The 12,163-nt window shown below is 36.7% G+C and overlaps 1 protein-coding gene across 1 annotated transcript; it reads right to left on the reverse strand.

The window, feature by feature from the left end:
• Nucleotides 1-8,275: 8,275 nt before the first annotated feature.
• LOC108321735 (2-alkenal reductase (NADP(+)-dependent)) lies at nucleotides 8,276-12,163 on the reverse strand. The gene is made up of 5 exons (XM_017553581.2): nucleotides 11,646-12,163; nucleotides 11,378-11,558; nucleotides 9,354-9,520; nucleotides 9,108-9,190; nucleotides 8,276-8,926 (listed from the first exon to the last, which is right to left on the reverse strand). The coding sequence occupies exons 1-5, from the start codon at nucleotides 11,874-11,876 to the stop codon at nucleotides 8,548-8,550; spliced, it is 1,041 nt and encodes a 346-aa protein (XP_017409070.1). The 5' UTR covers nucleotides 11,877-12,163; the 3' UTR covers nucleotides 8,276-8,547.

The raw sequence follows: 12,163 nt of genomic DNA on the forward strand, positions 1-12,163 counted from the left end.
ATTAGTTAAAAATAAGTAAGTAAATAATATCCGGTACTTAATTAATAAAAATATGAATTAATAACAATAACTTAATTAGAAGTGTAACAATTTTAAATACTTAATATGAAAATTTTTAACAACTCAGCTTAAAAATAAGAGTTAATATCCAACTTAAAACTTCATTCAGTTTTATTACTATTATTATTATTATTATTATTATTATTATTATTATTATTTTGGAATTTGGTTTCCTCCCAAAACTGATAAATTGATCAAATGTTTGTTAGGGGTTGTTGTAGAGTAAAATAACGACAGTGAGACAATTTGGACAACAAAGAGAATCTGTTTGTCGCTGAATTGATTTTCCAGTTATTTCTTCAGTAAATATTATAAGTGAAGAGAATTTTTGCAGCAGTTGACACTCTTAACATCTCTATTTTTCTTTTCTTTTCTTCTATTAACTTTTAATGATAGGTGGTCGGTGGGTTAACCTATATTACTGTAGTGTTTAGATAGGTTAAGAAAGAGAACGTTGACATGGTAGAAATATAAAAAATAAATTAAAATTAAAGATAATTATTAAAAAAAAGTAAGAAATAAGAAATTAATGGGGTGGTCCAATAGGAATCCGACAACTGGTGAAAACAGAAATGTCCACATAGAACTCGTTAGGATAGACTTTAATCATGGTTTTGATACCATGTTAGAAGTGGACTTTAAGACTAATTCAACCCCACAAAACCGGCTTGTAAGGTAAGGTTTGAACCTCACTTATATATTATAATTTGGTGGTTCAAACCTTACCTTACAAGTCCATTTGGCAAGAATTTCAATTTGGATGGACTGAACTTAATTTTCATGGAGTGATTCAGCTAGACAATACTAAAATATTGAATTTAGAAATTAGTTAAAGTCTTGTTATGAAGTGAAACTCTGTTTAATCCTTACTTTAATTCACTTTAAGAGGGTGTTTTAGAAATTTATATTTTTTTCCACATTCATTCTGTAGTTCTATAAATAAAAAAAAGGTTTAATGTCTCCGTAGGTCTCTATTTTGGTCATGAATTTCAAATAGGTCTTCTTTCTTTTCGGCGTATCAATTGAGTCCTTGTTTTTGTAAAATTGAATCAATTACAGGTCTGCCGTTAAATTGGACAAACGGCCGTTACAGTATTGGTTACGTGGCATGGTTCAGTGCAGTTACTAATCAGACGTGGCATTTAAAACGATTTTTGTATTAAATAATTGGTATGCACAGATGTATATTAAGTTTTGGGTAAGGGCAAACTAGGAAATTTGAAAAAATTAAAGGGCAAGACGTTTTAATTGAGGAATGCAACTGAGATTAGGGAAAGAAATTGAGGGTTTTTATTATTAGAGTTCGCGTGAGAGGCCAAAAATTGCGATCCTAAGTTCGAGCTGAAGCGGCATAGTGCATGCAGGGGTTCGTGTCTCGGTAGGTCAGGTGCGGGTCCTTTTGTTGTTGGAAGCAAGAAGCTGAAGCACGTGGTGAGTGGAGGTTAATCTCAAGGAAGGTCAATGTTTGTGCTTTATTGTCTTCGTTTTTATTGAATCAAACTACAATATTTGGTGGTGGTCCCCCATTGATGTATGGTTTGGTCTCTGGCTTTGATTGCATTTTGGTGGTCCCCCATGTATGTTTAAAGTTATTTGACTTTGTTTGAGTGCGTATGTTTAAAGTTATTTGATCTCTGTGCCTGTTTTAATATATATTTTTTTTGTCGTGATATGTTTTCATAATAGGTCTGTAGATATATTTATGTTGTGTTGTGCGTAATGGAGGACGCTATTGTGTGTGTCTTCCACCATGGAGGAAAGTTCATTAATGATAGTACCCTAAAGTATGAAGGGGAGACAACAACTTTGTCCTTTGACCCTGACATGTGGAGTTTTTTTGTGGTTGTCAGTGTAGTCAAAAGTTTAGGATATGACAATTTTAAAGATTTATGGTACTGTTTAGGAGGGGGTTTAGTGTTGTAAAATAGGTTGGAACAATTGATTGATGACAGAGGTGTCATGCATATGGCTAACTTAGCTAGGCTTAATGGTGAAGTTCATTTATACGTTGTCCATGTAGTTTCTGATCCCGAAGTCATTCATATGCTTGAAGACATTACTAATGATGAAGGAGAAGTTGAAGGTAATGGTACAGTACAAAAAGAGGGTGAAGAAGATGGTGATTCTATTCAAGTAAATGGTGAAGGTGATGGTGACTTACAAGAGGTGAATGTTTGTGAAGAAGATGGTGACAGTGTTGAAGTAAATGGTGTAGTTGATGGTGACTTACAAGAGGTGAATGTTTGTCAAGAAGATGGTGACGGTGTTGAAGTAAATGGTGTAGTTGATGGTGACTTACAAGAGGTGAATGTTTGTCAAGAAGATGGTGACGGTGTTGAAGTAAATGGTGTAGTTGATGGTGACTTAGAAGAGGTGAACGAGGGTGAAGAAGATGGTGGTGCTGTTGAAGTAGAGGTTGAAGGTCATGGTCACGTACAAGAGTTGCATGAGGTTGAAGAAGAGCAAGAGTTGAATGTGTGTGAAGGATTTGTGGAGGATGAAGTTTATGTTTGTAGTTGGAGTACATCTACCGAAGAAGGTGATGTACATGGAAATAATGAGTGCTTAGAGGGCCTAGTAGATGTGACTGTTGAATGTGATATAGATGGTGATGTAGATGGTAATGTCGAAGTAGAAGTAGAAGTAGAAAGTCTTTATGACAGTGATGATGACCGTGATAATGTCAGTGTTGAATGTCATGATCATGACGATAGAGGATTGTCAGATTTTGAGTGGAAATCTGAGGAATTTCTTAGTGCAACAGATAGTGATGAAGAGGTTAATGACAGTGAAGGTTATGGGAGGTTTGGTATTTTTTGTATGCCAAAAAGTATGGTAGACTTTACATGGGAAGTTGGGACTTTTTTTGCAGAAAAGCAAGATATTTTAGATGCTCTAAAAGGGTATGCCTTGGAAAATGGGAGGAATAGAAAGTTTGTAAAAAATGACAACAGAAGATTGATGATGAAGTGCTTTGGTGCAAAAGGAGAATGCCCATGGACCATATACTTTGTTATATGGAGGCTGTAAAATCATGGCAGTTGAGAACTAAAAAAGACATTCATACATGCAGTAGGGAGTTCAACCTGAAGTTAGTTGACGCCAAGTGGTTGAGCAAAAAGTTGGTGAAAACAGTTAAGAAAAATCCTAAGATGAAGGGTGTTGATATTCGTGAAAAAGTTCAAAGGAAGTGGAACATAGGTATATCAAGGTCTATGGCTTATAGAGCCAAAGCTATTGCTTCTAATCAAATTGATGGGTCCTTTAATGAACAATATAAGAGGATATATGATTATGCGCATGAGTTGTTGGAAAGAAATCCAGGATCTACAGTTAAGGTCCATGTTGAGAATAATGAGGGTGAGTTAATTTTCAACAGATTTTACTGTTGTCTGAAGGCATGCAAAGACAGTTTTGTCTGGTGTAGGTCAATAATTGGATTAGATGGAGCCTTTTTGAAAGGGAAGTATGGTGGTGAGCTGTTGACGGCTGTTGGGAGGGATGGAAATGATCAAATGTTGCCCATTGCATATGCGGTGGTAGAAGTGGAAAACAAAGATTCATGGATGTGGTTTTTGAAACTTTTGATTGATGATCTTGGTGGTGGAGAAGTATGTTCTTCAATTACTTTTGTCTCCGACCAACAAAAGGTAATAATCATATTTAAATTGCTTCTTTCGTATATTGGTTCATTAATTTGATATGGTGATAAATGTTTTATGTTAACACCACAGGGTCTACTACCAGCCATACAACAGTTACTCCCAGGTGTTGACCAGAGATTTTGTGTCAGACACTTATATTCAAACTTTAGGAAAAAGTTTCCTGGTAAAAATCTGAAACAGCTAATGTGGAGGGCAGCTACTACCACTCATCCACAAAACTGGGAAAGGGAGATGAGAAACATTAAAGATATAAATGAAGACGCATTCAAGCATTTGATTGCCATCCCTCCAAGGTTGACAGTTTGTATTAATTATTTTTGCCCTTTCTATATTATTTTATGTCTTTCCATATTAGTTGCAGTTTTAACATGTGTATATATCATCTGTTGTAGATATTGGTCAAGGTCCAGATTCAGTCCAACACCAAAATGTGACACATTGGTCAACAATATGAGTGAGGCTTTCAACAGTGTCTTGGTTCACACCAGGACTAAACCAATCATAACAATGCTGGAAGAAATTAGGGTATACATAATGCAAAGATGGGCAAAAAACAGGTCTAAGATACAATCATTTTCAGGACCAATTTGTCCAAAGATCCAGGCCAGATTTACAAAGGAATCCCAAGCAACCAAGAACTGGATACCTAGGTAACTTTCTTCATAACTTCATAAATGTTTATTCATTCCTTGGTAAACTTTATGTCAGACACTTAAATGTGTTGTTTAATTTTTTTTTTTATTTCTTTATAGCTGGTCAGCACACAAACTCTTTGAAGTAAGACACGTCTCCCAAAGTGGAGAATAATTTGTTGTAAACATAGACGAGTTCTCATGCTCGTGCAGGAGATGGAGCATCACAGGAATTCCATGTTGTCACTCCCTAGCCGCAATGAAGTTTCTTAATATTGATGGCCAGTAGTTCATTCCGGCTTGCTTTCTAAAGTCCACCTATGAAGAAACCTATGCATCAATCGTATATCCCATCAACGGAAACAACATGTGGGACCTAACACCATATCCGGATGTCATGCCTCCTAGGAAAAAGGTTATGCCTGGAAGACCTAAAAGGAAAAGAAGACTAGAGCAGTGGGAGATCAGAAAGGATGATTCACGAGTGAGCAAGGGTGGTTTGCGGAAGAGATGCGGGCTATGTAGGGAGGTTGGGCACAACAGGAGTCGTTGCCCCAAAGCAACCCAAGAACCAATCATGCCATCATCACAGTTATCTAAAGTGTGTATGAATGACCAGGAAGCTCAACTATAGATGTGTGTATAAATGACAATGATGCCAAGTTTAAGGATCTTATTATGTAATAGTCTAAGGAACAAGGTTTATAGTTTTACTGCTATGTAATTTAATGAATGAAAATGATGCCAACTATGTATGGTTTTCGATGTATTACAATGTTTTGGATGTATTACAATGACCAGGAACTATTTTGTCAATGACCAGGAACTATTTTGGATGTATTACAATGTTTTGGATATATTACAATTTTCTTCTTTGACGTCTTATATAGAAGTGAGGCCGAACGGTATCGATCGTAAAGGTCGAACGTTGGAAGGCAGGGAGCACATGTTAGGGGCTGGAAAGTGTACAAGAGAAGAAGGTGTGGGAGGGAGAGAGAGGGGGACCGAACGCTAGAGGGAGGACGACCAGACCGAACGGTTGGGAACACAGAGGTAGTTGGAAGAGCGATACAGGAGGGTGGACGACCAGACCGAACGGTCTGCAGCACGGAGGTAGTTGGAAGAGCGATACAGGAGGGTGGACGACCAGACCAAACAGTCTTGAGCACGGACGTAGTTGCACGAGCGGTAGACAAGGGAGGATGACCAGACCAAACGGTCTTCAACACGGAGGTAGTTGGAAGAGAGATGCAGGAGGGTGGACGACCAGACCGAACGGTCTTGAGCATGGACGTAGTTGGACGAGCGGTACACGAGGGAGGACGACCAAACCGAACGCTAGGGAACATGGAGCTAGTTGGACGAGCGATAGACACGGTAGGATGACCGGACCGAGCGTTAATTATTATATAACATTGCTGTGAATAAAATAAACATTAAACAATTTTCAAAAGGCCTTAAAACCTGCTACATTAAACCAAAACCTCAATTTATTATGTTTATCACTTCAGTAACACAACTTCATTCCTTCACATCTTGTCATATACATAAACAGTTCCATCCTAACAAAGAGAAAAACCCGGCTAATTTCTTCCTAAGAATACGATCAACACTACTACATTATGGATTTATAATCCATATTGAAATTACAATAATATTAAGTAAAAAAATAAAAATAACCAATCTTGGCAACACCTTCATCCATTTCTCCACAATGTTGACAGATTTAATCAAATCACTCATCATCTTCGATCCACCTCCCATTTCTCCTGTCTTTGACAAACACTCATGCTTTTCTTCCCACTTCACATTCGTATAGCTTTTGTCATTACCGTCTTCAAAACACCATTTGAAGAAATTGCAACCACCTTCATGTCCAGTCTGTGAAAAAAATAACAATTAAAACGACTTTCCACTCAAACAAAACACTACTTCTACACGTTCTTACCTTGTACTTAGGGCAGCTCCAAAATTACTTCCTTCTGTTCTTAGCAGTTCTAGCTGTTCTTACCACTGTTTTCTCTCCACAGAGGCAAATGGGTGATACACCATCAATGGTAGATACTCCACCACCACGAAAAACGACATCACAGTTTTGATTCCGCCACCCATTGCATGTCGAAGATGAACAAGAATGCGACTTCTGCACTTCATTATCCATCACTTCGAATCGAACAAAGAACGCGCACCCTCCCACTTCCAACTACATAATCTTCACCCACGAACACCGGCGCTTCGAATCCAAGAAAGAATGAGATTTTTTCCCTCACGCGAACCCTAGTAGTAAGAACCCCCAATTTCTTTCCCCAAATCTCAGTTGCATTCCTCAATTAAAACGTCTTGCCCTTTATCGCGATTTTTGGCCTCTCACGCGAACCCTAATAATAAAAACCCTCAATTTCTTTCCCCAATCTCAGTTGCATTCCTCAATTAAAACGTCTTGCCCTTTAATTTTTTCATATTTCCTTGTTTGCCCTTACCTAAAACTTAATATACATCTGTGCATACCAATTATTTAATACAAAAATCGTTTTAAATGCCACGTCTGATTAATAACTGCACTGAACCATGCCACGTAACCAATACTGTAACGGCCGTTTGTCCAATTTAACGGCAGACCTGTAATTAATTCAATTTTACAAAAATAAGAACTCAATTGATACGCCGAAAAGAAAGAAGACCTATTTAAAATTTATGATCAAAATAGGGACCTACAGTGATATTAAACCTAAAAAAAAGAAAGTGGTCCAGTTAGGACAAATGGACACCTTTAATTAAAGAAAAGTAAAAAATGTATAATAATGTGATGATGTGACCATACATCCTAAAGAAATTGTCTAAGAACTTGTAAAGGAGCGTAGAATTGGTGCTCAAAGAAGAGTAGAACTTTATTAAAATATCGTCAATTTGTTCTAGGATTATTTAAGGCTTTTCATAAATACAGGGAAATGCTTTCTGGTTTTTTTGTTTCTACTATCTTAAATGTCGAATTGTAATGTCTATTAACTGAGTGGTCGAGCCTAAGGCTCCATAGATTTACTTTTGATAGGAGATATAGATGAAGCTGACTGGTGAAGAGATGGAAGTAAAAGTACTTTAAAATACGTGTGCATAGTATATTTATACTTGTAGGACTTAGGTGCGGTGGGGGTTAGTTAAAGTGAAGTCATTTGTATATTTGTCAACGGTAAATCCTCTCTACAACTTAAATATTTTAAAGCCTCTAGCATAACTAGGTGTAAATTCTTGGGCTTTAGGCATAAAGAAATAGCGTGCAGTGGAGTTCTTCACCTCAGAAGTTCATTCGGCCTTAATCACACTTACGTATTAAGAGATGATAAACGGATACCAGTAATTTTATATCTTTTATATTCATAACTATACAATTTTTTATAACTTTTATATTTTAATATAATTTCTTCTATACATTTTTATGATTAAAATATTTTTAGAATATTTGTTATAAATATTTACAGATATCCACATATATCCGTGTATATTAAAAAAAATGAGTACTCGAATAACGAATATTTACACGAATATAGAAATGGTTACAGAGTAAATATTCATCGAGCGGAAAGAGTACTGATTTATCTTTCCCTTTGACATTTTCTTATTGCTTTAGGGGTACTGTTCCACAGGAAAGGGGAGACACAATTACAAAAATATCACATGTAATTAGAATACGTTGAATGGGTTTATCAGAAAGCCCTCAGCATTTGGTTATGTTCACTGCTAAGTCCTATGCTATACCCTTCACAGTTATGCTGAAGTTTTCTAATTTCAACTGATCATGAAACTCGGATAGAGAACATGATTTGAGTTTCGTAGCTCTATACCTCTCATCTATTTCTTGTACAGTTCTAATTATCTTTGTTGTTCTAATTTAACCAAACCAGATGCAATTTTAACTGTCTCTTAAGGGAGGAGAAAAAGTGAGATCATGGATATATTTACTCTTGATTCTCTTATTTTACACGTATTTTCATTTTCGAAGAGCCAAATACCCAATGAAGCTACTTTATCTTCTAGATAATTTAGGCATATTACAAAGTTTACATTTTCTCCAAAAGGTAGAAGGTGATAGAGTAAGGCCAAGCCGCAGTTCAAGTAAATCCAAAAAACTCAACAAAATATGCTTAAAACATATCAGTCTTCAGCTAGCAGTGCCTAGCACGATACTCTAAAAATCATTCATGGGCAACACGAATGACTTGCTTACCCACATTCTTGCCATGAAAAAGTCCAACGAAAGCAGATGGAGCACTTTCCAAGCCTTCATTCATGTCTTCAATGTACACAATCTTTCCCTGCTTGTAATAATTTGAGACATCTTCCAAAAAGCGCGGGTATAGATGCAAGTAATCACTTTGCAAAAAACCCTGCATTCTGATGCGCCTTGAGATGAGGTTGAATAAATTGTATATTCCTTTGGGCTTGGAAAGGCTTTGCTGAGATACCATCCCACAAACTGCAATTCTACCATGAATCCTCATGTTAAGGAGAGCAGCATCAAGCATGTCCCCACCCACATTGTCAAAGTAGATGTCAATGCCTTGTGGAAAATACCTGTCATGTAAGCCAGGATAAATGATGTCTGGAATTTTGAATGTCAGTGTCATGAAGGATAACTAACCAGTGAGAAGTAGAAATAATTGGAATCTTATTTCTCAAGAAAATTTCTAAAAAACCATTTTTGTTTCCGTAGACAATAGCCATTCAATTTTATGTTCCCGAGACTGTTACCAACCTTTGTAGAGCCGCATTCAGGTCTAACTCTTCTTTGTAGTTAAAAGCTTCATCGAATCCAAGCTTATTCTTTAGAAGGTCAACCTAATACAACAAATTCAATAAGAAAATGAACAAAATACTAGGTTCAAATACTGTCTGTGTGCATCGATGTGTCTAAAAGTCAATACTTCATCTATTGTGTTCATGAAGGAACAACTAATTCAAGCATTCAGTTTTACTTTTGGCAATCATTAGTGAAACTGACCTTTTCCTTTGATCCAGCACTTCCAACGACATAGCAACCGTGCAGCTTTGCAAGTTGGCCTACAAGCTGACCTACCGCACCAGATGCTGCAGATACAAAAACATATTCTCCTTTGGTTGGGCTGCAAACCTCAAAAAATCCTGCATATGCAGTAAAACCTGGCATTCCTATAAAGTTAAAAGAAAAAATGAATGGTTAATTATTTATCAAACCAGAGCACCAGTAGAGGAATGGAAAGTGATTTCATCTCCATACGTAAGTCAAAGAAAGATAAACACCGAGCCTGAATGTTTAAAGGATTTACATGTTCATAACAACTGTGCCAAAAAAAGACATAACTGGATAAAAATATGGAACTCTCTAAAATTAGAGGATTCCTTCCAACCGCAGTATCTGAAAATAATGACTAAACTTAAAATGAAGGAATCCTACTTTATCAATTAGTGACTATAATGTTCAACAACAGAGTGAATCTATAGGTACAAAGGAACTATCAACACTTTCAGTAACCTAAAAACCAAATCTAGTGGCACTTGGTTATGAATGAGGGCGATGTTGGGCCTAAAATCCGAAAAAAAAAGGAAGTTACACACAGCAGCGTATTCTATTATGTTATAATACATAGAGGAGCCACACACAGACAATGGAAGAAGCTAGTTATGATTTAGACAAAGTGGAGTGAGGAGAAGGGGAGATCAATCTGGTTAGTTTTTGGTTGTAGGTTGGGAAAAGATGATTTTCCAAGTTCGTGGGTAGAGAGGGTTACCTGTTTCTCAGTCTAATTCTTCCACTGTTTCTGCACTTTTTCTCATCAGTAATACTAACATTTTTGTTTGGTCTATCATCCTTAAAACTATTGAACACAACACAAAACTAAATATTTTAAACAATAACAAATTAAATTTGAAGACAAACAAAACTAGCATCGGTTCAGTTTATTAAAAGAAGCCCATAACAGTGGTGGATTTTTCTCTCAGTATAGCTGTGAAACAGGTTTCAGAACATTGTTCATAAACAAATAGATAAAGAAAACAATAGAAAGAGTAAAATTATAAAGAAGGAATTGAAGAAAGAGCTTGTGGGAATTAAAACTCACACGTCAATGTGGAACTCAAATTAACCGTTAGATTCTTGACAATCTAACTCTGAAATATGAGTGCCTTCCAATTAGTATATTACTCTTTGAGCATAAACATTTTTAACCACGAGTACCAAATTTTCGATACAAGATCCAATCTATATTGTACTCATCCAAACAAGCCACCAAGACAAACAAATCATCAGCATACAAAGGAGATTTGATACCAACTAATAACGAGACAACTCATATAAGAGATTACGACGCCGTCTCTAAATAAAAAATCTAAACATAATGAGTTTGTGGGTTTTATTTCCTTGTATATTGTTTATTTTTCTCATTCTTACTCAAAGTGAAATTCAAACTCACGCCTGAAATCCTGACAATCTTCCCTTCAAGTGTACATTTCTTCGAAATTGGTACCCTTACCCTCAAACAACAATGGTGACCTACATTTAACACCGTTTAACTACAGCGGGACACAAGAATCCTCAAATCTAGGATTTTTCATGACATTGTTAAAGGGGAAATAATTGCAGATAGCATCAATTATTCCTAAGATTGCCCAAGTCAGAATTGAAAACTCAAATTCCTAGTAGGAAAATTGTTGAGAAGGAAAATCTTGCAAATTGCATCAATTGTCCTACTAGGATAGGTGAGCCAAATAACAATCGAGAAATTTGAATCCTAGTGAGACAATTATCGAAGGAAAAATTGTTTTATAGTGCATCAATTGTCTCACACTTAGCTTAAGATGGGCCAAGTCACAATCAATATAGTGAAGTTTGCACTATTATGCTCTTATACTAATAACTAACAATGAACTCATAAATGATATCCAGAAGCACAAGCACATATTATAAGATATAAATCCAAATAGCAAACAAAATAACGAAAGAAGCATGTGCCGGTAAGTCGATAGTAAAGATTGAGGGGAGCCACATACCAAGAAGACCAACATGGAAGGAGAGAGGAATGCGATCATCAGGCTGAATTTTTCTGAGCTGTTGTGTTCTCTGGATGAGGCTATACTCTTCCCAGCCAGTGAACCCGGTAATCAAATCACCAGGCTTGTAATCTAGATGATCAGAGTGTATAACTTTAGACACACCAAATCCTTCAAGTGCCTTCGTCAAAACACACAGGAATCAGTTATTCACTGTATCACATGGCATCACAGTATAACAGAATTAAAGCAGCTAGTAGTTTGTAACCTGGCCAGGGACAAAAGGAGGGATATAAGATCCGTGGAAATCACGCATGCGACCTCGCATGTATGGATCGCAAGAGAGATAAAGGTTCTTCACGAGAATTGCTGCCGAGCCTTGCGGCGGAGGCTTGAGCTCAATGTTTGAAAGCTTGAGTTCCATATCGGTTTCTTTGGGAACATCATCTATGTAGCCTTTGAACGTAACCTTCTTGTTTTGCACTACTTCTTCTGACATGATGGGATTAGATCTAATCCAACTGAAATGCGCTTTTCAAGAGGAGAAGAGACTACTAGAACTGAAAGTTCTGTCAAAGTTCAACAATGGAAAATGTTCGTTTGAATCATGACACGTGCACCTAATTAACTCATCCTCCGAGTAGCTAGATTTGCGACGCGTGTTCCGATGCCGCTGTCTTCTTCATTCTACCTACCACCCTTCACGTCTGTCACTTGTTGACCTTTCTAATCGCCATTCTAATGGAATCATGTAAGAGTAGCAAAACTATAGTGTTTGTTTGGTTT

Source organism: Vigna angularis, chromosome 2 (assembly GCF_016808095.1).
Source record: "Vigna angularis cultivar LongXiaoDou No.4 chromosome 2, ASM1680809v1, whole genome shotgun sequence".
Classification (NCBI taxonomy): Eukaryota; Viridiplantae; Streptophyta; class Magnoliopsida; order Fabales; family Fabaceae; genus Vigna; species Vigna angularis.